Raw genomic sequence first — 27,796 nt, 5'->3', positions numbered from 1 at the left:
CTCAAGTAAAATAAATAGTTTATTTCATTGAGCTTAAGATGAAACCAATGCGATGCAGTATCCCCACTCAATCCCCTCCAACAGCCTAAAAGTGCATGTTCAGGAAAAAGATAAAACAACAGTACAACAAAGGTAGACAGCTTCAATTTTTTTCAACATAAAAGCCAAAATGACAACAGGCGGTACCTGGAACAGTTTGTTGCAGTTACATCAGAGGGACAGCCGCCTCATCAAGCTACATTAGCAGGCTTGTGCGGCTCCTCGTTCAGGGAGGGTATGATGGCTCGGTGGGGTCTTGTAAAGTGAAGACTGCCATGAAAGACAAGCAAAGCAATGCGAGAACTTACGAACAACATGCACCCCTACAGAGAAACAAAACGCAGACAGGAGAATACAATATGAGAATGCAAAAACTAGGAGACATGGCTGATGAAGTAATGGCTTAGGCGTCGTGCATGAAAGGTGTTTCATTGCATGCGAGAACCATGTTATTACACATAATTAAAACCCATGCTGTAATATGGCCTGTATCCAAATGGAAGGTGAAGTATCTGACAATGAAGGTCCACAGTCTAGCAGAAGCCAGAGCAAGCACAGGTGGCCAGCGCACGGAAGCAAGCAATAGCGACACTTGAATGTGAATAAACTGCATCAGTTGATGTGTTTAACTGAACACAAAATGCGATTTGCAATTTTCGAAGAATCTTGCTTAGCAAATTTTGACCATTTAGTTGCACCAAATTACTGGTGCAATCTTGCCATTTTGCAGGCAGCAACTTGCATCTGGCCCTTTGTCGGGATCACTATGCAATGTGCAAGTGGTAGAGCACCACACATTCTGCTATTGGCTAGGCATACCGCATTTACTCGAATGTAACGAGTTTTTTCCCGCATTTTTTCCCCTCAAGGTCTACCCTCGCGTTATAATCGAATACCGTACTTCGACTGGCCTAAAGCAGTGCCGCGGTGCAGCCATTTCAAAGCAATCAGCTTGGTTTCGGTTTCCGCAGCTTTGCGATCTTATGCTGGCAACATGGGTACCACAGAAGCCATATCCTCATCCATCCAAAGTCAAAGCGTTGTTCTCCCATTTTTTTTGTGTTCGCTGCGACCTCGGGCTCAACGCATCGTTGCGTCGTGTTCTTGTGGCGTCGCTCGCGGTGTATTGATTCAGTGCACACGATGGCAACGCGTCGTGCTCAGTGCGACGCTCGTTTTAAGAGAAAAGCGATCCTGTTAGCTGAAGAGGTCGAGAATTCTGCGGCAGCTGGAAGATAACCTCAAAGAGTCAACCATCCGCGGATGGCGGCTGGAGCGGGAGGGGCTTTTTAAATGTGAGCCCGACTGCAAAGGGTTTCGTGAGCCTTGCCACGGCCATCACGTCCAGCTGGAGGAAAAAGTGGCGGACTTTGTGATCGAGCAGCGCAACAGTCTCATGGGGGTCAGTGTCGAGCTGATCCGTTGGAAAGTTAGAGACGTTGCTTGGGAGATGGGAAGTTCAGAGCATCTCGTGGGTGGGCCCAAACGCTCATGAAGATGAATGGACTCTCTCTGCGGCAAACAACATCGATGCGGCAGAAGTTACTGGGAGACTTCGATAGCGGAAAGGAGGACTCCGTTTCTGAGAACTCGGCCTCCGAAAGCGAGGAAGATGAGTAAACAAGTTGGCCACGATGTCTATTAAAGGTACTTTGTTTTGCTTCCCTAAGCCTCGCGTTATATTCGTGGTTTTATTTTTTTCCGCTGGGCAGCATGTAAAGCAACCCCTCGCGTTACATTCGAGTAAATACGGTAGTTTCCAGGTTGGTTTTCCTAAAAATTACATAAGATTGCGTGCATACAAGCTGGAAACGTAGCCGTTGCTTATCTATGGGTGCATTAGGAAAAAATAGTGCAGTAGCATTTTTATATGCCACATCGGCATGTAAAATTGCCGACGTTCATGGTCTGAGTTCAAGTTTTGCTATTTCACCCAGTAGGTGAAGCTTAGCTTTTTGCATTCCCGCCTGTATTCTTCTGTTTATGTTTCATTCATCCAAAACAGTGAGCTTCCACCAGTTTCAGAACATGAATAAAATTTGAATGCACTTTTGCCATTATACAGGCTATGAATGACATGATAAAAAAAAATATAGGTCACACATATTTACAGTACCCCTCTTGGCAGTGGTCACAGCAAACCTCCCAATGAATGTGTTATGGAAGATCAAGTTAAGATACTGAGCAAAGCTTGACTCAGTTCAACTCGTGGCAACTTGAACATGAAGGGGTGACGCAATGAGGACATAAAAATGAGTCACACAGCACTCAAGAAACTTCACGGTAGTTATGACACCACTATGGCTCCGTAGAAAGTGTTACAAGACAAAAACATACTTCTCATGCACGGAAACGGAATTCAAATACCTTGAACTACCCCTGACAATGCATGCAAAGGCTGAATACCAATGGAAAGCTTTAGCACTACAAACCATACTGGGTTAGTAAAAGTGAAAAAGAACTAATTTTGAATTATTATTTTACACACAAAAGATCATGTGGGCTTAATTTCTCAGTAATACCCACAATCACATGCACAACTGAATACAACTGTGCTAGTCTGAAACGGAACAATAATAAAGCACATGTACCTGCAGCAACTTGTAAAATGGACTCGCATTTAAGTGTGCGAGGCCACAACAAGTGGCACTCTTTGTACTAGTGATAAAGGCATGACAAATGGAACAACTATTACAAGCAACTGACGCTGCCTTCCAACTTTGGTTGCAATGTCCAGCAGAGATTGTTCAAGACATGACAGCGTACTAAAACTGGCCTAGCTGCACCCGGTATAACCTCAGTGATGTACCGTACAGAATGCAGCCGCAGGCATTATAAAGTTGTTAAAAATAAAAGTGAGAAGCTTCAAAACGAAAACTAGCTCAAGCCTCCATCACAGGTGCGCTCAGCTTGCAAGGCATCCAAAACGTGCTTAATCTCAGTCTTTGGCCTGGATCTTCAGTGCCTATGCAAACCTTCAAGATGTGAAAAAAAAAAAAAAAAAAAGTGGCTGTTACAGCCGATGCGGCACGACAAGACTAACGGAGCCTGCGTAGAAAAAAATGCCCAGAGATGAATACCTTCTTCAGGTGTGAATATTTATAATTTCAGATTTTTGTAAGCAGCATGCCAGGATTGCAAGAAAAAATTCCACGCTTCCCAGATAAGCAATTATGCAGTTTCTCTCCGTTCCTCATATACCCACATCGCGACTACATTATATTTAAGGTCTTAATTATACTACTGACTTATCTCTGTCACAGTTTGTTGTTATGTAAACATAACACATTTGAGGCGCTTCGAATCGTTCATGCTTGTAAAACAAGCGAAAGAAAATTGACACTCACAGGAGCCATACCACAGTTACCGTAAAAAATAGCACCATCCGTTTAAAAAACCTAATTCCTGCATTAATTTCACATGCCTGATCCGATATCGTTCTATACATTTTTCAGGCCTTGTATAAGCGACATATGGTAGTGCTCAGGTTGCGTCCACATATGTGGACACTGCGCCTGAATGGGATATGAAAAATGGCAAAGAACCTGTAAACAAAAAAAAAAAAGATAGAAATTAGCAAACCAAAGTTCCCCCCCCAACACAGAACTAGCTGACAGTGCTGCACAGAGCAGTTCACGGTGTGTATATGTCGCTGTAAAGTGACGCATATGCACGTTACAACACACTGCTAAGTGCACCGCAAGAGCCGTAGCTTACAGTTCGTTCAATACTCAGATGTGAAACGTATAAAAGCCCACTAAAACACCAACCACAGCGTCCTATACGGCGTGAATCACACAACAATAAAGCCATCATAATCACAGTTACAGCTGACCTACAGTTCCGTTCCGCACACTGCGGCCTGCCCGAACTGTCCTAGTCATGACAAAAGAATGTCACCCCTCCCCCCCTCCCCCCCAAAAAAACTGCAAAAATGCCTGCAACTGATAATATGCACCAATGACCTGTGCTAAAAACAGAAGAGCAGGCACACAGAAGCCACTGCCATTACCAACGTGTCACCTGGTTAACCCAACGGGTAGGTGCTAAAAATCTTCCATGGGCGTGGCAACACGCGCAGAGGGAATGCATGCTTATGACAGAGAATGGAAGGGGGAAAAAAAAACACTCAAAATTTACGCCCAGAGTGCACCACCATTCTCAATCAAAAACCGCAGTCCAGTCTAGTTTTGGCCCCTCTAGGTGCATGCAGAAATGTCGTAGCCCCTTTCTTCAGCCTGCACGCAGGTGAGCACTGGTGCCGGTCCCTGGGGCTTGGTGCACATGTGCTGCACAAATGGCAGTGACAGGCCGCAGTCCTTGAGTGCCTCAGTGGCGAAGGCAGCAGGAGCGGCTGCCGGCTGAGGATGGAAGGCGTTGAATGCTGCCGTGTGGCTCTCGGGCGCTGTCACGAATGAGAAGGCCCCTTTCTCCTGGCTGCTGCCAAACAGTGTGCAGAGACCGTGCAGGGCGCTCGGAAGGATGGGACCACTCAGCTCCAACATGTGCAGCTCCGTGCCGTTCTGCTTGACCCAGCCTTGCCGCACCTGGTGTGGGGACAATGGAGGCAGGGTAAAGCAGAGTTGTCACCATGAGCTGTGCTGGTCAAGAGCAATGGAATGGAAAAGCAAGGAAAAGAAAAAAATAAACCCACAAGTTTATCCCTTTTCTGAGGGAAAACAAAGTCAGAGTGATAGCAGTAGCATGCACACTTCACTGTTAAGCTAACTTTGAATACTGATGCACAGCTACCGCATATACTCTTGTAACAGCTGCCCCCATGTAAGGCGCACCCCTAAATCGGCCACCAGTAACTGAAAAAAAAAAAAAAAAAAGAAGTCTGCCAAAAGAATTGTTTCATGGCACAATTTTTACCATGTGTTACGTTTAGCTGGGAGCAAACAGATGGTAACTGCCTGTGGCACTCGGCATTTGCCGGGTTACACCTGGAACCGTAGACACATGGTGCCACAGTGCTGCTAACTCATCTTGAGTGCTTGCCGTTCGCACCAAAAATGCCATGTCATGCTGCGCGTAAGCTAGAATGAGGTGCACCCACGCTAATGCCAGCGTTTCCCTGTGGCAATACGCCACCCACCAGGCTCAGGCACCCGTTGCTGCTAGGCCTAACATGCTTCGCACTGAAACCACAGCGAAAGTGCTTTGAATCTAGTCACAGCTTAACAGAAAAGGTCTAACCTTGTTAAATGTTTATGTGTTGTGTTGTGTTGGGTTTTATGGCACATAGGCGACTAAGGCCATCATGCGCCAAACGCAAGGTGTACAAAATTGCCTTGTGCTGGATTTTATACAAAAAAGAAAACAAAACGGTGGTGTAAAGGACCTAAAATGCTATTTCATATCACCTAGTAAAAGTAAAGGGCAGAAAAAGTTTTAAAATGGCTAATGGTAAAAGCTTCAAAGAAGGTCAGGTAACCTCAGCGGCCGTCCTTTGCAGGGCAAGGATGTCGAGGCCCCCAACCAATGAAATAGACACCTCAGCCTTCTTCTCAGGAGTGAGAAAGTGGCTGAGGTTTATCTAAGAAAAGTGAGGCATTCACAGTTTATTACGACAACCAGCCTCTCGTAAAAAGTTAAAAACATCGAAAACGTCAACAGTTGCATTATCACTCAAGAGTAGCGCTGGGTGAAATGGAATGCATTGATTATAAAATTGACTAAAAAACTTCTTTCTTAGCTTTTCTAGGTTTGAACATGTAAATAAGATATGGTTTAGTGAGAGCTCTTCTCCGCATCTTTCACAAACAGGTTTAGCTTCTTTTGCAAGTAAGTAAGTAGTGTGTCAAATGTGTGTGTCCTATGCGAAGGCGACATAAGATTACTTCAGTGAAACGTTCCTGGTGTCTGCGTGACTTCCATTCCCCAAGGTAGGTTTTATGAAGTGTAGTTTGTTGTTGAGTTCATTATCTCAATCTTTCTGCCATCTGTTCTTTAATTTGTTATGTATCAACTTCATGCAGTCTTTAAAAGGTATGCCCACATCACACAATACCTTCATGTTAAATTAACTCGTAATTTATTTCTGCAAAGCCTTTAGCAGTGATGGAAGAGCATGGAAAAGCAGGCCAGGCAAAGGCCATCTCACACTGACATTCGAGAGTAGCACGAGTGAGCGCCACTCCAAACCGTAGGCCAAGGCATCATTAGTACTGACCGTAATAACTTAAAATCTTGCGACATTAGCCAGTAAACCAATCCGGCAACCTCTTTTACTCCAAGTGGTTACTAATTTGTGCCTGTCATCAGGCACACATCTTATCATTTTATCCAAAGGGGGGCGCGCAAACAGGGCTCCACTGTAGTCGCAAAAAGTTTGTGGAAAAATGCTGGTCCAGTGTAAAGGCCACACCCAGTCAAAACTGAGAGAAAAAAAATAGGACCAGCTGTTCCAAGTATATATGGTATACAGTAGAACCTCACTGTTACATTCCTCACTGCTGAGTTTTCCCGGCTGTTACGTCGTTTTCATCCGGCCCCGACATAGCTGCCATAGGATTCAATGTATTGGGAACCCTGCTGTTATGTTGCAGCTGTGAAAATGTTCCCGCATGATACGTCGCAACCTGGTGCCTCGAACCCGCCCGGGCAATGCGCCGCGCCAAACGCCATTTTGATGAGTCTTGGCCAGGTTTGGCTATGGAACTGGCTGCAAGAAGCCACACACGAGTTGGAGAGGCCACCATTAGATAGCCATCCCCCTCGTGAACGTCGTACCATGGTCAAACTTGTAGCCGCTATCTTCCCCTCGAGGAAAACCTGGACGTACTAAACGCAATAGAGAACTTGAAGCATTTCCACAGGAAGTGGATTGTGAAGCACTGTCTCGCGCATACTGATCATGGAGAGCAGCTTACGACCCTTTCAGCACTTGACGCTATGCACTGCGTCGCGCGTTGTGGCTTTCGCACGGACGAGGAAGTGGAAACTGCTACGGAAGCTGAAGAGTCGGAAGCAGCCTCTTGTGATCAAGAGCTAACTGAGGCTATGAATGCACTGGGTGCCATGGGAGTCACGTACGACGGCTTTGTCGCCGTGGATGCTGCCGTCGTGACGTCGGAGTGCCAAAGCATCGCCGAGATCGTTGCAAACTCGAACGCAAGTGGAACCGCTGAATGCGATGACGACGAGGAGCACGCGTTGCTTGATTCCGGGGAGCTGGCAGATACGTGCATTCGAAAAGCCGCGCCGACTCTGGACCTCCTCTGCAGGTACGTACGTACATCGTATCTCAAAGCGGTGCTGACGGCAATGAGGCCTTCCAGGCTATTAGAAACGCGTGGTGCTTTCCAGCGAGCGAAAGAAACGGCAATCCACTATTCTTGACCTTTTAAAGTTCTAGGGTCACTTTGAGGAAATAAACTGTTTCAAGTCAAAGCTGCACTGTTTTCATTCATTTTCGAAGCTTTCCTCACTGTTGCGCTTTCCCGGCTGTTAAGTTTTTTTTTTCCCGGTCTGGTGAAAAACGTATGAACAGGGTTCCACTGTACTGCCCTGCAGCCACCACAATGCAAGCCTGACAGAACATGTGGGGCCCACCCCCTTCCTCTACCAGAGTTCACAGTGCCACTCAATAAATAGAGACTTCCCAAGGTTCTTTAGTATTGCGAAACCTTTGCTGAAGGCGATACCACAATTCTCGTTCAGCGTCAGATAATTGCTTTGCAAGCTATCATTCTTGTTAAAGCGAAGACAGAAGCCTTTAAGGGCTACAGGTTGCACTCGACAGTTGAGGTGCACATCATCTCACCTTGAGTGAGCGCAAGCTGGCTCCATGGAAGGCCACGGGAGCGAGGAGTGTGGGGGGCACCCCAGCCAGGGGACCCGTCGGGCAGACGCAGGCGCGGCTGTTGAGGAGGAAGTTGAACAAAGCCTGCGTTTCACCTCGCTCGACGAACACCAGCGACCGTGGCCGACGATCCTCTCTGCTCTCGTCCAGCCTGGTTAACGATGGGAGTCAAGGAGTGCATCGTTTCACAGCAACATAAGCTACGATGCAGCATCGATCTCACAATTCATTGCACAATGGCTTTTAATAGAGGAATTCATTGACTGTAAGCATTTTCGCTCTGTCGTATATTATTTTTCGTTATTCCATCCACAAATACTAGAAAACTTGAAAATAAAGCAACCTGAAATAATTTCAAGTCCGACCGGTATTCAAAATGTTCTAAAAATGGATTATCAGTTTCTACACTGTATCGTTCAGTTGGGCTGGCAGTTACGTGGTACTATTCATGCATCCAATGAGGAAAAATAAAAAAGATTTCTCAGGAAACCAGAAAAGGATACATTTTGTTTTTTGTTGTGTTGAGTGAGGGAAAGTCTGCCTGGCTGAGTCCCAAACTCTCCAGCCAAGTCACGGGCTCCTCCTCTTCAGGTTCATTCTCTTCCAGACTGCGAGCCACAAACAAATGCATATTAACCATCCAGTGAAAAAACCTTCACCAACTGCTCTGTTTACATGCTTCGAATTGGCACGCTGTCCATGGCAGAACAAATGACAGCACACCTTATAGCAAGTACAGCACGCTCTGGTACAGGATGCTCCACAGCAGTGAAACATCTAACCTTAGGTCTCCTCAATTTGCCTGCACCTTCTGCACCAGTTCAGGAAGTGCGGCACTCTCGCACTCAATTTGACAGTGCAGCTAGTGCCACCTGCACTTCGGCACTCGATTTGGCCTCGTGCTGCACGAGTTCTTCTGCACTGCTGCACTAGCCTCCCGGCGAGTTCTCTTCTCGTGCAAGTAGTGCAAGGTGCTTGGCGCGCTCCGTAGCAGACGGCTCCGCGGCCATGCTACGGTGACTACGCTTGTTTTAGTGAGCGGCGTTGAGACCATGGTTGAGAGGGCCGCGTACCCGTGAAAGACGCGGCATCTGCGCCGGGCCCGCACCAAACAGCTGAAATGATAGTGCGCGTACGTGTTCTCGTCTTTCTGTCCAGCCTCGCACATTGTTTACACCATTTCTCTTTTGTGTGCAATTATAGACGCAGCACGATGAAGCGCTTCCATAAAGAGGTAGATTGCGAGATGTTTTATAATATGTGGGCGATCGCAACGTTTGTGACTCGCTGCGATGTCAGTACCTCCGCTTACTACAGCGACTGGGCTTGATCGCGGTCACGCCGTCAGCCCACACCTTCGCCTGCCAGTTAGCCTCTGACCGTCACGTCGCGGTCACAGTCCGCCGAAAGTGAACGCGATTGAGTTGAGTTCAAATATAGATCAGGCAACTCTTGGCGGACAACCGCAGTCACTTTTCGATAGAACAGAAGCAGCCTGAATCACGCGTATCGACTGTAAAAGATCGTCTCGAGCGGTACTCTGAATAATCTCTCGAATTCAATGTTGCCTCTTCAAAGTACCCGTTGAATCAGTGACGGTCGACCGCAGCCTGCGTCACTTTGCACAACGCAACGGAAAGAACGGTGTCAAATTCTTCACCACCTTTAGAATTAACAACTTTTATAGCCGCCCCATAAGATGTGCCACTTCGAGCAAATTTGCATAGCGTTCAATGCAGCGAGCACAATCTCGCGCATATGTGAAAACACGCGACCAACACCAACACATGGCCGCAGCTGACGAAAGTTTCTGCACTTCTGCACTCGATTTGGCCGCTGCACCGACAGCACTAGTGTCTGGCTACACTCGCGCCTCAAGAACTGGCACTACACTGGCACGGCACTTTTGTGAACTAGTGCAGAAAGTGCAGCCAAATCGAGGAGACCTCCTATCTACTGTACTCACTGGCATAATCCACTTTTTTCCAAAATAAAAATTTGGCGGGTCTATTCACAACACAGCCTAATACATTTTCACAAATAAAATAAGTTCATTTCATTCAGCAAACTGAGGAGCACCACACCCGACGACGGCACACACGTGAAAGAGTCTGCACGGCAAGCAAAGACCTCATCCTGCTGTGTTGTGACTTTGATCGAGTGCCACTGAAAGAAGGGTGCCGCACTAAACTCGGCCTTGCATTGGTGCCATTCAAAAGCAAGGTGACAAGCTCCCCACGAGAGGACAAGCATTAAGGGGTAAAAAAACTGAAGCAGCCCAGCATGCATCGCACAAATGCAAGGCCAGGAGCTGGAAAGAGCGAGAGGGCAGTTTGCATGCAAGGCTGCTCGCTCACCTGCCAGTCTTGGCTTCTGCAGGGGGCGACTGCGATGTGCCATCCATGGTCTCGTCCATCTGCTCTTGGCTGGCGCACAGGGGCATGGTGAATGAAATCCCTGGGCAAACAGCATTTCAGCATAAAAGTGAGTGCGACAAAATAAATCAGCGCACAGTCCGCGTTGTACACTGCAGGTCCTGCCAACACTGACATCATTATTCATTATGAAGATTCTTCTTATCAAGCTGTTCTCATTGAAGGGTAAAGGTCAAACACATATGATGCATAAGATGCATTCCATTTCAAACTACAGCATTTCAAGAGACCAGCATGACTTGACACACGTGAACAAGCAAAGTGACTAAGCCATACCTATTTTAATGGGCCCTAACTCCGTGCTGATCAAGAACAAACAAGGCTGTGCTAAAGCATACATATTTTCCTTTATTTGCTTGTCACGCGCCTGAGCAGCGCATAAGTCTGCTCTCTCGTTGCCTTTAATTCCGATATGGCTTGGTACCTAGCAGAGCTTTAGGTTTTGTCCTTTAGCTGTGGCTATTACTATGTTGAGTATGATATCACCAATAGCCAAGGCTGCTGCCGAGTGCTTAAGGCTCAAGTGAATTTGTGGCCACCCTGTAGAACACAAAGCAGTTGGCATATTTAGCCGAATATAGTGCGACCACAACTGTAAAGCAAGGGTCACTTTTGCAGGCGTGTAAGGAGAAGAAAAAAAAAAAGGAAGTACAAGACTGTACTGTGATGAGTGAGACTGCAATACCGCAATATACTGAAAGTTGCGCAGACATTGCGTGTACACTGTTGGGGGGCCTTCGAGCCCCAACAATGAACATCAGTTCCGTAAACCACCATTGTGGCATGAAAGTCTTACGCGCCCCTTCTTTTTCAATAGATATGCAGGACAAACTCAGTTACAGCCGATACAAAGATAAACATCACCACGTCAACTGTGCGCTTTTAAGGTGCCGCTGCACATATTTTACATTTGGTGACAACTTTACGTGGCAGCGAAGAGAAGACTACTAAGTCGGAGCATCAGGAACTGTGCCATTCCACCATATAGTTCAGTTGCATGATGATGGGCTTAGCTGCCAGGCGCATTGCTCTGTCAGCGGTACCTTCACTCTTGTCACTGGTGCAGCTGGTGCCATTTATGGTAAATAAATGTGCCGAGCGAATTTGTGTAATCAAGAAAACATATTTTCCATGACTTTTCAATGTTGACAGTTGGGATGACTTTTTCACTTCTGTTAATGATAAAAAAAAAAAAAACTTGCTATAGCCGGATAAATGCGGCGTTGTCTGGCTGGTAACTGTTCCCACAGGGGGCCTCAATAAACAAGTGGCAGTGGTCCAAGCCTTTGACCATGGCAACAAAAAACCCCTCACCTTCATCGCGCAGTGCCTGCCTTAGACCCCGCGTGGTGGGTGTGAGCAGGGCATGCAGGTCAGCCAGGCCGGCCACGCCCGCCGCCCTGAAGAGTGCTGTGAAGGAGGCGGTGCACAGGTAGAAGTAGGGACACTGGCGGGCGCGCAGCAGCTGGTACAAGGAGCGGAAACTGTGCGCCCAGTCCCCCTGGAGGGTGACCCGGGCAGGACTGGCCGGGTCGGCGAACAGGGAGGAGGCCTCCTTCCCCACTGACGCATTGGCCAGTGTACCGTGGCGCGGGAACAGCCGTAGCCACGGCAGGTGTGGGTGCATCCACACTAGGCACTGCTGGTGGAAGCGTGCTTGTGGGCTGCTGTCGAGGCTGCCCCGCTGTGTGCACCCACACACCGACAGGAAGAAAGGACGGCAAAGACGGGATGATGTCAGCTTTGAAAAACTACAAAACCATTTCTACACATCTGCGTTCTGACAGCTATGCACGTGCAGATTGTTCGCACAAAGAACTGGTAATAAAACCTGACTGAGAGAACTTTGAAAATGAATGTCAGTGCAGAACACTGCACCATCAATGCACAATGGAACACCGCACACTGTGCATGTCAGCGAAGGTCTACAAGCATTTGCGATGATCTGGTGTAACATTCCTGATACAACTGATAAGAACGTAATTTTTATATTGCAGAAGTCTCACGGCACAAGTAATCACGCTGCACAAACAAGACTGCCCAGTGACTCATTGTATTATTTTTATCACGCTTGGACTGTTATTTCTCAGACATCTAATTCACAAGCTGCAGTAAATGAGGTTTCTTGCCTAAAAACTGTCACTACTTGTAGTGCAAGTCGCCACGCAGTGCTTGACATATTTCATGACTTAACAAAGCCCTGTTTTTGTTCAAATCGTATGGAGGGCATCCTTGAAAGGCGCGCTATTGGCCCAATTCAACATTTTCTTGGCATCTCAGTCCCTTCGATGGGAACTCTGCCTCTAGAACAAAATGCAAGGTGCAGGCTGCAAAGTACAGTGAGCACTAGATGAGGCACGCTAAAATTGCACACTGCCACCTTAATTTTTGCAGTGTGAGCTACACTGGCCGAGGTTGAGCAGTTTCGTGTGGCTCCTGGAGAGCCGTGCTGCGCCTGCGCGAGGAGCAGTGACGTCACATGGCGCACAGCTGGTGCGCCGCGCCAGAGCCGCTGCCGTGCTCCTCGCCGGTCATACCGCGGCAGACCCACCAGCGCGTGCCCAGCTGTGTGCCTCCGTTGCGCAGTAGCCAAGTCTGATGCTGCGCCGGAGCCGCTTGATAGCACCTCATTTTGTGCGCATGTGCAGAGGTATCAGTGGGGGTATATATACATAGCGGGGCATTTGCCAGTGTGGTATAGCCATGGAGAAGGAGGCCGAAATTGCTGCTCAGCGGCTCAGCGTAGCTCAAGCTATGTATATCCTGGCATAGCCAAGCTAAGCCACTGCTAGTTTTTTTTTCTACAGTGATTATGCTGTCAATAAAGCATCTATCATGATTCAGTTTCAGCTGCGAAGTGCTGCACAAAGTAGCACAGAACATTTCTTTTTTTTTTGCTACCATGTGCATTTAATCCAACCAACTATGCATATCCTCTATGGTACCTTATGCAGTAAAACCTCGTTGATAAGTTTTTTGAACTGCGGCAAAAACGTATTATCCAGGAAAACGTATGATCCAAACCGCCTGATTTTGAGAAATGTAAGTGCTGAATGAGGTAAAAAGACATTTATTGACAATTTCATGTTATAAAAATGTCGATTGGCGTTTCCTGGCACAAGAGCTGAACAGAACCTATTCCAGTGCTCGCTGAATTCAGTCCGCGTTGTCTTTAGCGCGGAAGGAAATTCGTAACGCGTCCAGTCCGTCGACGGCAGTGACGAAAGTAACCAAAATCTCTTCCTTGGCATTTTCGGATGCTTCGCCCCCTTTGCACCCAAGTATTGTGGAAAAGCCACCGCGGGCAGCTAGCTGGTTGTCACAGTGTTCCTGCTTTTTTAAGCTGTACTTCCTAGACTCGGACCGTTCGTATACTATAAGCGCATCACTGTAGTTCGCAGAAGCTTCGCCTCCTTTCCCTTATGCACCGCACACAAACCGTCGGGAATGCTAGTGCGGTTATTTTTTTTTGGTGTCAGTAATGGTGCTTTGCCTCGCTGCATCGAGGAACTGCATAGAAGCCATCATAGCGGAAGACTGCCGCAAAAAACATGCCGCGTGACCTCTCGTTCGGCCCACTTGTATGTTTGCACATGTGCGGTTGGTCAATAAACGTATTATACGTCCGTAATTTATTGAAATTTTAAACGTAGTAGCCGGGAAATCATGCTTTTCCGGGAACGCATTAACCAGGAAAAATATAGTGTAACTCTACAAGTCATTTTTAATGTCCACGATTTTGAGCATACGAATCGGGAAATCGTATGAACTGGGAACGTATTAATGAGGTTTTACTGTATTGGAAGAACCAAGCGGAAGAGCCCATCCAGTAGGCCTTTTCCTGCTACTCTTATGTGACAACGAACTGAAACTGACAACAAAACATCTCCTCACTCAAATATGCATCTCTGCAGTGAATTGTCGATGATACAAATCTCACGGGATCACAAAAGATATTTGCATCAGCTGTAACTCTTACCTTCAGAAAACGAATAAAATCTGAATGTTCAAGTATGAAAAATGTGAAAATGTTCCTTTCCGGATCGAAATGAACCATCTAGCCCAAACAGAAGTTCTAAACTATACGTAAAAAAGTGAATTTATACATGGCCGGAAAAGTCTATTCCTTTAGAAATGACTGCAGAGAATGTTGGAAGCTGTAAACATAAGCTAATATGCTTTCCGAAATTCCCAATGTTCGCAAAGCTGAACCTGCGTGTGTGTTCACATCTGTTAGGACTGATGCAACAGTGAGAAAGCCCACCCCCACTAGGGATTTGTGGGTGTGCACTGCACGGCTGGCGACCGCAGCATTAGCGACTTGCGGGCACTAAGTGTGGCTGCGGCAATGCCTACGCATAGAGCAGCTAACGTTCTAAACACCCCCGCCTACCTCCGCTCCATTACCACAGTGGCAGCAGATGATAAATGACCACACTTGTCCCAACCATCACACCATCATGTTTGACTCCTTCGTTGCTATGGCGACAAAGGTGCCACAGTGTCTGCCAGCCCTGGGCAGCGAAGGTGCTCCTTACCTCTGTATTGGACTCCTGGCAGCCGCCGGAGTGGATGCCCCTAACAAAGCCCGTAGTGCCACTGGCCTCCTCGCATGTCTTGAGGGTGCCGCTCCAGGGAAAGCGGCTTGCCGAGCAGAAGCGCACGCGGGTCTTCAGGCTCCAGTCCAGGGGCAGGCCCGGCTGCCTCGACAACTGCGCGTACACGCAAACAGGGGCATTCTGCCATTCATCACAGGGTCCAGGTCCACAGCACAGAACCGCAGCTTGCCATGTGTTTACTCCAGCTTTGGAAGTGCTACTTACTCAGAATTACTTTTACTAAGGTTAGAGGCAATCCTTGCCATTGTAGTCACAAAGCAGCCGAGGCATCAGCTGGAGGAGACAAAGTTTTGCAATGGAACTATGTAACATGCTTTACCTCACTGTTTTTGCTGTTTCTTTGCTCTTGTTGGGTTTTTATCATGGCAGTAAAGTCAACATGGAGAGTGCAGCTAGCGCTCACCAAAGCTGCTTTCCATGCATTCAATGAATGGCACTCTCAGGGCTCGTGGTACGCAATTTCACTGATCATGCTTTTCCCCTGCTCTCCAGACGAGTGCAAAGTGCGCAGAAGAAGCTACGCCACATCAAAGAGAAGCTAATTTCTGTGAAGCATAAGCGGCAGAAGGTTTTGCCTGATGTAATGCCCAAAACATTAAACACCTTTTTTTTAGCCTCATGTTCTGGTCGTTTACAAGACACACAACCAGTAAACTTGACAATAAAACTTTCTCGCCATCTCTCACTCATGTTGTTTAGACAAACTAAACTAGACATTACCACCACAATTCACATCCTGCATACAACTTTCAGTCTTATTGGAATGCCCCCCCATGAACACAGGACATGGTTCTATAGTAGGATACAACTTAAAAAAAAAAAAAGCTTTTCTGAACACTGGGCCACGGTGTCCTGTATTACTCCGCTAGCCAATCCCAACAGTAAACTGAGTCAGCTTTTTAATCTTTGACCTAATCAAAACAATCAAATAACAAAATACTAGTGCTTATAATCTTTTCCTTGCGGTTAGTTTACCTAAACGTTTTAACAATAGACTACTTTTTGTCACAGAGGAATTCTGTTCGGCAGCCCTGAATATGGGTGGAGCTTCACTGCAGACTTGACTGAAGTTGTATCCGCCTATAGCAAACATCCAACAGTCTCAAATATGCCTGAAGTATAGCATTTCAAGCCCGCAGCCTCAATTTACAGAGGATGTGCAGCCCCGAAGCCTTACCAGCTGTCGTTTCCTCTCATTACTGTGAAGTGCAACTTGCTAGAGAGACGTGAAAAAGAGGGAGAAAGAGAGACTGGGCGAGAGAGAGGGACCAGCATCCTGTCGCACAACCTCGGCACCACTGTTGCTGGCACTAGCTACGAGGTCACTTCACTAGCCCACTTGAAAAAGCACCTTCATGGCGGAGAAGAAAACTGGTGTCGGCGACTTGTCACTGCTCGACCCTGCCTGCACAACACCTTTTCCCTCTAAAAACTCGTGTTTCATGGCTTGTCAAAAAGAAAAAAAAAAGTTGTGTCTCAAGTCTGGCCCATGTATGGTGGTCAGAAAACACCATCGTGTTGAAAGCAGCCACAAAGCACAATGAAACAATGCACAGCAAATGTGCCGTAGCACCGAGATAATGTCTATTAGCCAAAAGCAAAGCGTGGCAAGCCCCGTGCTGCATGACCACTTCCACCATTTGCGACAGAGACCAGTTTACCGGCCCTTATCGGCATGAACCTTGCAAATGTTTCTGCTTTCTTTTATTAAGCATGCAAAAAGCTCACAGCATGCAAATGTGACATCACCATACTTCCCCTCAGAGGCTACCAGGGACTGCTGTTCAGCAGAGATGGTGGCTTGACAAAAACAAAGTGTGGCAGCTACAGGAACAACTGATTTAGATCATGAAAATCTCACAACTTCACTAGGTCAATACAGTAGAACCCCGCTGTTACATTCCTCACTGCTGTGTTTTCCCAGCTGCTACGTCGTTTCCATCCGGTCCCGGCATAGCTTCCATAGGATCCAATGTATAAGGAACCCCGTTGTTACGTAGTAGCTGTGAAAACGCTCCCGCATGATACGTCGCAACTTAGCACCCCAAACACGCCTGGGCTGAGGTAGGCAATGTGCTGCAACCGCCATTTTGACTTTTGGCGAGTTTTGGCCGGGCTTGGCTATGGAACTGGCTGCAAGAAGCCGCACACCAGTTCGAGAGGCCGCCACTAGGTGGCCATTCGTGAAAAATGCTCTCACTTTTACGGTCGCCGCATGGTTGTTGAACGGGTCGACTCCTCTTCTATCATGCTATTGTCATTGTGCATTAAGCCTCGTGAACGTCGAACTTGTGCTTAGACGGCGTCGCGCAAGCGGAAGGCGCTTTCCCTTGAGGAAAAGCTGGACGCATTAAATGCAGTCGACAGGCAGCCAGCGCGGAAGAGAGTCGACATTGCCAAGGACCTTGGTCTCCCACCCTCGATGCTTAACAGCATCACCTCGAAGCGTGTCGAGATAGAGGGGAATAATAATTGGCTTTTGGGTGAAAGGAAATGGCGCAGTATCTGTCTCATATATCGTTGGACACCTGAACCGCGCCGCAAGGGAAGGGATAAAGGAGGGAGTGAAAGAAGAAAGGAAGGAAGAGGTGCCGTAGTGGAGGGCTCCGGAATAATTTCGACCACCTGGGGATCTTTAACGTGCACTGACATCGCACAGCACACGGGCGCCTTAGCGTTTTTCCTCCATAAAAACGCTAATGCCGCGCTCTTCGGCCCGAAAGCAAAGCAGGCTCGTGGCAAAAACGGCAAGCCACCATTCTCGACTTCTTTAAGTCCTAAGCGCACTCTGGAAATAAATTGTCTTTGGTTGAAACTGCACATTTTGATTCATTTTCGGAGCTTTCCTCACTGTTGCGTTTTTTTTCCCCGGTCCGGTGAAAAACGTATGAACAGGGTTCCACTGTAATACACACAGATTGCATAAAAATGCAACTGCAGTACAGCCTTAGCCATGAGCAGAAAAATATGAAATCCCAGTTAATTTTACAAATGTGGCATGTACATACATACAGTGAAACCTCGTTATAGTGAAGTAAAAAATAGTAAAATAGTTCGCTACAGCCGAAATTTGTAACTATTTTGTCAGAAACGCGCACAACAGCGAAGCAATTTTGTCATTGAATGGACAGCAATTCTGGCGATCCTTAGCAGAGAAACAGATGTTGTTCCAGGTTCTGGTAGCATTTAGAAGGCGCTTGCGGCTACTCAAAGGCTGCAAAAAAAAAAAAAAACCGAGCGCCAGTTAGGCTGGCTTTCCCGCGCAGCATCAGAAGCACAGTTTAAGCGCCTGCTATGGTGGCTTCCCCGCATCACAGCTGGGTCGCGTAGAAAGCGGTCCGTTGGAGCGAAAGCTATCGCCGGTTTCACCACCTCCACGACTGCCGACATGAGTGCAGGATTGTTACTGCAAGCTTACAACCACCTGCGCTGCTGCTTCCATGGCGTTGTCGACACATGTCATAGGCTGAGAGGTGTGCTGACTGCCGGACTGCAACCCTTACACACCGCTGTTGGCGAAGGCGAGAAAAGTGCAAACCTTGGCGCAAACTCTTGCCGAATCACAACCAGTCACTTGTGCAGTGCTACGAAGCCTGCCGCCTGCCATCCAAACGAGCACAATTTGGCGCTGGGGAGTTTGATATATCCGTTTCATGGCCAACCACATTCAATATATAAAATAGAAATTGCATGCGTTTGTCAAAAATATTTACGAACAGTTTGATAGAGGCAATAATTTGAAATATCCATGTTCGTTATATCGAGGTTTGACCCCTCAACTCTAGTGATCAATTAGTTACCAGTAGACTTGAGTGCATTATATGCATACAATGAACCTTGCAAAATATTTAGGAAATGCTTCTAGCTCCCGCTGTTAGTGTGCCACGGGTGACCTTGGCGCCAGAACGAAGGAGAACGCGGAGACGAATTTACAAGAATATTGGCGAAGCTTTCAGTTCACCCACCCCTGGTGCCTATGTTCTCCGCTGCCAACAGCATTCTCATGATCCTGTGGTGGTAAAGCCAGAACGCAGTGCGAAGGAGCCCAAGACCTGCTGTGCAGCCCAAGAGGCACATGTGCAGTCCTGGTGACACTTGATAAGCGAGGTGTCAGCGGCACATGAGTTGCCGTCATTAATGTGCGTGCTGGCGATACAGGTCATGTGGCGCCATCTATCAGTACGGCCAGTAACCAACTCTGGTCATGCGAGCTGCCATACATAAAAAGCGGCAAAGAAAGCCAAGCATGATGTCACTCGTGAAAGAAAGATTAGGAAAGAAAAACGGCTGATGCGAGACACTCCCCAAGACTCGAATGCGGTTATCAGTATCAATGAGCTGTCCTAGAATATGCTACACCTTTCTTGCAATGCATTTCATGCTTACATCTGCTCTTAACGATGATAGTCTGCGAATGCTTTATCTAAATCTCACACCTTGCTCCATTATCATGCAACGCACTTCCAAGGCAATAAGAACTGGATGTTCAACTGTTCACCTGTCTGGGCTCTTCAACCTTTGCACCATCCGCTAGAGAGTGCCGTGTTTCATCATCGTAGGAGTCAACGGCAACTCTTGAAACAGTCAGCCTCTGCAAAAAGCAAGAGAGAAAGCACAAAAATCAATACGCCCACAGTTGAGCACAGTAGAGTGCAACCTTTCTACATCAAATGCCGCAACAAAGTATTTTTGATTCCCTGTCACCAAACAATCTGAGGCAATGAAATCGTTTACCCTCACACCGAAGTTTTTGCGAGTAAGCGGCCATTTTCTTTTTTTTTATATATACATCCAAATATGACTGCCTCGCTTGGGCTCAAGAAAAATGGCTGCTGAAGCCGGTGCACTTTCAGGATTAATGAAAACACGTGCGCATAAACATGTGATGTGGTGTACTCCGACAGTGTTTCCAATGGCTTGCACTTCGCATTTGTGACCTGCAGCCATCAGTGCGAGGCAGCTGGCCCACTTTTTCACTCGCTGCGCTGACAAAGATTGGACAGACATCAGTTGTACATTTATTTTAATGTGAAGTTATGTGCCGAAATACATTCATGCAGTGCTGCGTCAGCATGACCTTTGGCAAGACTAAAGCAGGGATGCTTTTATAACATGTGTGAAAAACAAAAAAAGATGCATTTTGATAGCCAGAGTAATGGATGCATTTACTGGGCAAACATAGAATTTCAAAATGGCAAACCTAACAGATTTTAGAAAACAGTAGAATTCCCTCAGAAGTAAAGCCACTCGGGCCCTATACAAATGTCTTTACAATACTGCTTGTTGGTGATGAGATGGCTCCGAGGATACTGTCTGGTAATTGACTGGCTACTTACTAAACACACTTACTAAACACATCACGTCTGTTTATAAAATAAACCCAAATACCTTCCATCCAGCTCTTGCTGTCCCTTTATGTCATAATTACTTATTTTCAGTTATCACATTTCTTATTACAATTTTGTTTACGTCTAAGTGTCGCATTTGCACGAATACAACGCAAGCTTGATTCCACGTGAAAATCAGAGCTTTGTGTGAGCATGGCGTCGTCTTCCGCGGCCTCAGTGTTAATTAATGAGCAGTAGTTAAATGCGCACATATAGTCAGGCACAGCAAAACTGCCCAAGCAGTGTTACCGTGCCTCCACTTCTTTCTGCCACTGCATTGTGCTTTTCGTTGTGCAGTACTGAGAACACTCGTCCCTTTTCTTCCCTTCCTTACTCTCACTGCATTTCTACTGTGCTTTCCTTCTCAGTGACGTGTGCAGGCACGCTTTCTGCGCTCACAGCGAGCTTTAATCCCTCTCGTGTGTGCAGTCCGCTTTGTCTCATGGCCACAATGCAATCGAAAAGTTGACTTGTCCTCGCAGCTCCTGAGCCTGGCAGTTAAGACATCTCAAAGAGCGCCATTTTATCATCTTCCGAATACGCTGCAATATCGTTATTTCGGAGGAAGTATGTTGCCACAGCCAGACGCTCTTATTTAACCATTTTTTATTAAAGATGTCTTTACTATAAACAAAAAAAGTTCAGTCGTCTATGATAGGCAAAATAGATCAGCAGTTTCAATTTACTCTATCCACATTTACTATAGCGGGGTTCTACTGCAAAAGGTTCATAAACTATCTAATTTAAGCTGGCTATTTTCTGGTTCGATTTCCCCAACAACAAAGTTTCCCACCGAGTGAAAAATTCTACGGGTCTGTCCTGCGAGCTTTATTGCAGCAGGGTTCCTGTAAAATATTTAGCACAACACAAAATGTCCGAAACGTATTTCTTTCTCGCTGGACTAGGCACAATCAGTAGGAAACATTCATGGATTGATGCCATTCTAACAACAAAGGAAAAAAAAAAGGTGCAAGTGTGCAGAGGAGGGTTATTCAACCTGGCTGCTTTCTATACTTCATTCAATAACTCTCGATGATTATTCAAAAACGTTTTCCCTGACATCTTGCCAATTTTTCAAAATGTTTTTCTCAATTCCCTGGTACTTTCAAGGTTTCTGCACGCTGGAAACACCTGGGTTTTACTTGCAGCATATGCTGCATATACTGAAGCATATGCTGTTTCATGGAAAGTGGGTGGTGAGAACAATTCTTGGTAAACAAACCAAAGAAGCCAACCGCAAAAAAGGAAACTGCTTTAGCAAACACATGGGGGTAAAGAATAACTATGCTTGTTTATTTTTACACTCAAAGAATAAAAAATAGACAAAGTGCACACCGGTGGAGAATGAAATGTGCAGTCTTTGTCAAAACTATATAGCCCAAGGTGTCTGCTTCCGAGCCCTGTAGCATGGCTCCTCTTGCATACTGAGGGACCCTAATCTCACCAAGGTGGGAGGAACTGAAGTCCTCAACCCTCCCAAAATTAGCACTGTCAAATGTGCTTAAGGGCCCCGCCACACAGCTTGGAAGCAAACCCCTTGGGCCGTGTATATTTTCGACAAAGACTGTACTATGGCACACATTGTATGCTCCATTTCTACATTTGGTGCAGCATTTCTCCTGCTTTCATTCAACCACAAAAATTATTGAAATGATCCCTGACTAACCATCCCTTGCCCTTCAGTTGGTTGCAATGACCAGTGTTCCGGCCCTTATCCTTTTAAGATACTGCTTTGGGCAAGAGTCAAGACATCAGCCAGCCAGGCCTACTAACCTGAGGTGAGACAGCCGAAGAAGCAGGGGCAGGTGTTGTTGTCCTGTGCAGCAGAGGGTGAAATTCTTCAATTCGCGGCTTTTTCTGCACAGAACACCTGCCAGGAAAAGCAACACCCATAACAGACCACGCTCAGGACAACATGGCTGAAATCTGCATCAAAAGGGCCAGAGTGCAACTGAGGGCAACGCTGCCCAGAACATAGCATACCATTCCATTGTGGCTAACAGTGCACGAGTCTCTGGTAAAGAACTCTCAACATTCCTTGATATTCCCTATTCCTTGCTACTCCCCATAATGCCAGCAATGCAACACGAGAAAGTAGGAATCGTATTACGCTTTTGCACACATTGTAGACAACTCTCCCAGAGAGGCACTCCCATGTTTAGGGCAGCCCAGAACAGATGTAACGAAACGCACTCAAACACACCTGAGTAAAGAAAATTATACCTTATAAGTCACAAACCCACAACTGTACAAGCTATCAATGCAAAACTGACTGAATGCTGGATATATACAGAACCCAAAGCATATACTTGTGCCCCAAAAATGTAAGCACTTTTGTGTGTTATAGCAATACAGTCGACGACCGAAAGTTCGGACGCCTGATTTTTCGGACTTTTTTGCGGCACCACCACATCACATGACCCATAGAGGCAATGTATAATAGCACCTGAAATTTTGGACACCACAACTTACTGCTCAATTTTTCGTACCTCGTTCGCACTTGTCGCCAATACCCAAGCCGCCATATAATGTATACAGTGGAACCTTCATTAATTCAAACTGCACGAGAGATTGAAAACTTCATCAAACAAAACGAAATTCAGGCTTAAAGGGAGCCCCTTAAATTGCAAGGCTAAAATTATGCGCGAGCCGGCACATTGCGCCCGCGTGGTTTCAAATTCATACTGTTCTTGAACGCCGTCCGCCGCACTTGAACAATAGTCAGAGTTTGTGGAATTCATCTGTGCCGAGTTTTTTGTTCTGGATGCGACAAGAGGTAGCAGCAAAGCGCGTGGGAGGTGTACAGCTTCGCGGTGATGGCGAGCGCGGAAGAAAATGGTGGTGCGGGTGTGCCAAGCACTGCGTACCCACGGCAAAAAGCACTGCAACCCTGATTTTTCTACTGTAAAACTAAACAACTGGCGTTTCAATGACACGCAAGATGCCTTTCATTATACGCAAGCCACCACAGAGTGCATATCACCGGATACGATGCAGATTTTGGCTATAGTCGCTAGGCCTAATTACGCCGATGGAGCGCTTGCTTCTGCCGTTTATCGGTTCTTATCGTTTCGCCATCTTCGCATTCTCGTCCCGGGCCCTTCATACTGCGGGCACAGCGCCGTTCCCACAGCGGTGTGTTCGCTTCTGCGTCTAGACTTTCTTCCAACCCGTGCATTCCTCGGCGACATGCCGAGGGCCGCACAGCCAGGCCGAGCTCGTGAAAGTGGCCGCTGCCCGCCGTCTGTGCACGATGCGCGGCGAAATTTAGTCATAAGCATCAAAATGCGCACAAAACTCCTTCCTCCCTATACTCTGCCATATTTGTAACAAGTTGGTGATTTTTTTTTTTTCTGTGAAATTTGATTTTCCGGACTGCCCGATTTTTCGGTCGTTTTTGCGGTCCCTAGAGGGTCCAAAAAATCGGTCGTCAACTGTATATGCCTTCTCATTCATGTCTGACGGAGAAGAAGCAGCATTGGTAGTGCTCGCAACCATTCAAGTGAGAGATTCTCGCAGGCACTGCCCTTCTTTCAAATGAAATGCACAGCACTATGCATATGCACAGTAACTTGGCAAACGTACAAGACATAAGCAACACAGGGTAAGGAAAAATGACATACTCTCAAGTAGATCCTAAAATTGACTTTTAATGAATACTACAGAGTAGGCAGAAGTACTCTGCCTCTTTACAGCATTTCTTTTGCGAGAATGATGTCAGTTGGCAGCAGGTTCCACGCCAACAGTTTGTTATAGGCTGGCTTCACTGCAGCATATGTGAGGATATGAATCTTCTAATGTGAAAAATGATCTTTAAGTAGAACCTTCACTGGCCACGTAAATAGAATGTAGGCAAAGTCAAGGGTTCGATGAAAGTTCGTTTAGTCAGGCATTAGTTGAAGTAAAAGTATAACAGCCACTGACCAAGTCGAAGCAAAAAATGACGTTTCAGAACCTGTACGGGCTCCTTGCTCACATGTGAACAAGGAACCCGTATGGGTTCCGAAACGTCAAATTTTTTGCGTTGACTTGGTCAGTGATTGTTATACTTTTACTTCAAACAGTAGGCAAGGGTCATTTCAATTTGATCCACTTCTGATCAAAATTTTATTAATAGAAACCTACAGGATCCTGTGCTGAAGTGCAAATGCACATGAAATATTGCATAAGTCTTAGTGGTCAGCTACGGTACACACAAAACAAGCCTTATCCTTAACAAAACTGCTTCCGCAAACCAAGCAAGGCAGCTGCCCCATGACAGAGCGGAAGAAACAGCCAGGGTGTCTGTGCTCAACTGCAGAAACAATACATATATAAGCTTGTCTGAAATTATATCAAAGTAACGACACTATTTCAAGTAATAGTACTATTCCAGGCAACTGCCAGGCAAGAACAAAGTTGGCCATTGAAAATTAACTGAACGGCACAGAGAAATGATGCATGGAAAACTAGTCAGTCCTATTTGAGGGGGTGGATTTAAAGAGGAAATAGGGCAAGCCCCTAGTGTAAAATTTTATCCAGGAAAATTGCATTGGCCCCTATTTATACCTATGAAAACAGCTAAAGAAATGCAGTGTCAAGAATGCTCCCACGTGCCCAGTAGTTGCTTACAAATCTGCCTGTGCCTATTTCCGATACTTAAGTGCAGTGGCCGACATTCCAAATACTGCATTTACCAGCCCACTGAAAAAAAAAAAAAAATTAGCTACATGTTTTGTACTGAATGCTATTTTACGTAATGACAATTATCTCTGTCTCTTTACAAAGTGACGGGAAGGACCTATACTCCATCACAAATCCCCATGAAGAATGCTAAGCTGCTCAATGCTTAGCACAGGCATGGTAGGCCTACACACCTATGATGCTATGTTGGAAACATTTGCACATTTCTTATAATACTTAACAACAAACACATTGCAATATGGGTACTGTGACTTTCATGCTTGCCACAAAACAAATGTGATGCATGCCCTGGACTTCCAAGAAGCCATACATTGTGTCCAATGAAGCAATGACACTGAACTCAACCAGCTATTGTGAAGATAGTTTCTTCTCTAAACAGTTTAGGTGCACTGCTGCTCAGGCAGAAGCAGCCTGGAAAAGGTCCATCTGCTAGTACATTTTGGTCTAATGAACACCAATGGTTCTGCATCGAAACATTCCACCTTATCCAGCCACTGCATAACTACTGCCTGTTTGGTGTGGGCACAGAAACCAGCAGAAAAAATATTTTAGCAGTCACAGACCCTTTAGAAATGTGTTTGTAGGCACTAAATATACAGTGGCTTGGCTTTGCTAAATGACACGGGAGAAGTAAAAAGAGAAGCGACTCGCGCTAAACAGCACAACAGTATATGCTACTCTTTTCATCAACAGGTCTTTGTCACGGGAAATGAAACAATTCATGCAGATTTCAGGGAGGGCTTTAACATGTTGCACCAACAAGCCGGCACTTTACCGGAAAGGGTTGAGACTCCAGACCCGCTTCGGGACAGTGGCGCCTGCGGTGTTGTTAATGGCGTTCAAACTAACGGGCTGTAGAGCTCTGGGCTGCAGACGACGCTTGACGCTCTTGCGAAGCTTGAGGACGTCGTTAGGTTTCACCCAAACCGCCGGCCTGGTAACATTTTCGACGTCACCCAGGGTAGCTAAAAAATGAACAGAACAATGCGAGGTATTACCCAAGAGCTGCGGAGTTTATATGAATAATGGAGCACGCAGAAGCAGCTTTAATTTGCAATGACTCGGTCTGTGCACACGACGTCGTGATCTTGAACCGGAAAAGGTATGCGCTTGACGTGATCTTAGCGCCCTCAGTGGCGGTGGCAGCGCGTGCTCGACGAAGACTGTTCGGGTTTGGCTGCCGGCTGTAGAGCCCCTGGCCCCCTCCCCGTGCCCCCGGCGCCTAACATGGATCACAGACGGACGCGGAGACTGCTTTCTCGTCGTAGTCACGTTACTCAAATCGGCGACCGGACGGCGCGGCGTTGTGTGCCGCTACTGCTGCCCATGCTGGCGATATATACTGATTGATCGCGGGTGCGGTCAGCGCCGTGATGCTCGCCCGCTTCCTTGTGCTACATTACCTTGTGCACATCCAATTTTCCTTTGCAAACATATTCGGCCGCAGCAGCAGCGGACTTACGAAAGCCGGATACATGCAAATTGAGTTTGGACCCGCAGGGCACATACAGGAGTTTTGGTTACGACTTATTATGCCACACATTGCACTTTACTTAATGGAAACAAATAATTGTTATTGTTCCTTCTGACAAATTGCCGGAAAATTGTAGTCCTACTTTACCACTGTTTCCTCGCATGCCTGGCTATGCTTTTTCATTGCGAACTACTAGAACTTATATGTGACAGTCTTCAAACTTAAAGTATAGCACTTCACACGGCTCCACGATTCCAGACAGGCAGCCACTTCGCCGAACAGAGAATGTAGCACTACTAGAAAAACAGTTATAAGCTGCTGCCGTACAGTCTGTGACTGCTGTTAAATGTGATAAGGAGCACCAACCTAAGATCGTGTCCCGCGCGCGAGTCAGCCCGACGACGATTAGGGTCGGGGCATATTAGTGTTGTAAGGGGTGTCAGTTCTGATTCTGAGCAATACGGCACGAGCACGGCGTTGCGGCGGCCGAGCCGAACATTATTCGTGCGCACAGACCGAGTCATTTGCAATTCATTCCGCTGAACCGCAGTCACAGCAAAGTCTCAGCGTTTCAGTCAAATTTTCGACACGGTGTCCGCATGCACATTGACAAGGGAGAACCAAGAATGATAGGAAACAGGCGAATCCTTGCATTCAGCAAAACAGAAGCATAATAACGTTTCGGTCGAACCCAAGTACTACGCATCGACCGCTATCTCCAAGGCGCTACGTAATGCGGCCTTGGAAAGAAAAAAAAAAACGATGTCCGTGAAAAGTTGAATGAAGAAAACAAGTATTCCGGAAACTAAACGTTTCCGTCAAGACGGTATACGAAATTGCTAGATGTAGCTCCCAGGGAGAGGTTTGACGCCGGACGCTGTAAACAGATTCTTATGCTCGTCAAATTTGAATCGCCTTAGGCTGCCTTAGGCCACTTACCGGAATCCATGGTGGTGTGGTTGCAGGCTTTCCTTGTGTCAGTCGTTTTGTGATTCTGGTGATATTGCACGCTTCACGGCTTTACTTCTGCATTATAAAACGAGGGTGTCACACAACAACGCAGACGCATTCAAAGATGAGCTCCCTTCATACCTCGACCTCACACCCAAGCATAACACCAATTGTTTGTACAGCAGAACGGTTAACGCAGCGAAAGGCTTCAGACGGTTCAAAGAAACTAAATTTGCTGAAGATACTCACGCAAGCACATTGTCATGAGAGCCCAATCCACGACTAGCTTAAAATTTGCACACCCCAAAACAATGGAACAGCCGTTGGCACACAAATTCTGCCGCCTTAATAAGCGTCCTTGCAAGATGGATGAAAGCCACTAGAGCAGGTCCGCAGAACAA

The 27,796-nt window shown here is 46.6% G+C and overlaps 1 protein-coding gene across 3 annotated transcripts; it reads right to left on the bottom strand.

Annotated features, from left to right (window-relative positions):
• hd (humpty dumpty) lies at window positions 1–27,776 on the bottom strand. 3 transcript variants are annotated; one of them, XR_013307345.1, is made up of 12 exons: window positions 27,645–27,776; window positions 27,384–27,470; window positions 25,746–25,935; window positions 22,061–22,157; window positions 19,399–19,491; window positions 14,820–14,993; window positions 11,596–11,965; window positions 10,204–10,303; window positions 8,350–8,454; window positions 7,808–7,997; window positions 3,057–4,586; window positions 1–3,004 (listed from the first exon to the last, which is right to left on the bottom strand). XR_013307345.1 is itself a non-coding variant. In XM_077632355.1 (11 exons), exons 2-11 carry the CDS (start codon window positions 27,391–27,393, stop codon window positions 4,239–4,241), a joined length of 1,677 nt encoding a protein of 558 aa, XP_077488481.1. In that variant the 5' UTR covers window positions 27,394–27,470; window positions 27,645–27,763; the 3' UTR covers window positions 1–4,238. The 3 variants fall into 3 exon arrangements, 2 of the variants coding, with proteins under 2 accessions (XP_077488481.1, XP_077488483.1); XM_077632355.1 differs by having other exon boundaries at window positions 1–4,586; window positions 27,645–27,763; XM_077632357.1 differs by lacking the exon at window positions 27,645–27,776 and adding an exon at window positions 27,537–27,638 and having other exon boundaries at window positions 1–4,586.
• Window positions 27,777–27,796: the final 20 nt, after the last annotated feature.

This window comes from Amblyomma americanum, chromosome 7, assembly GCF_052857255.1.
Source record: "Amblyomma americanum isolate KBUSLIRL-KWMA chromosome 7, ASM5285725v1, whole genome shotgun sequence".
NCBI classification, from domain to species: Eukaryota; Metazoa; Arthropoda; class Arachnida; order Ixodida; family Ixodidae; genus Amblyomma; species Amblyomma americanum.
Note: the sequence above shows the minus strand (reverse complement) of the source record. Positions and strands in the feature narration are given on the sequence as shown.

Coding starts and splice junctions, on each gene's coding strand:
- hd (XM_077632355.1), bottom strand. Junction 22,158..25,745: donor TGGAGTCTCAACCCTTTCCG/GTAAAGTGCCGG, acceptor TTTTCCTGGCAG/GTGTTCTGTGCAGAAAAAGC. Junction 19,492..22,060: donor CTTCGGCTGTCTCACCTCAG/GTTAGTAGGCCT, acceptor TGCTTTTTGCAG/AGGCTGACTGTTTCAAGAGT.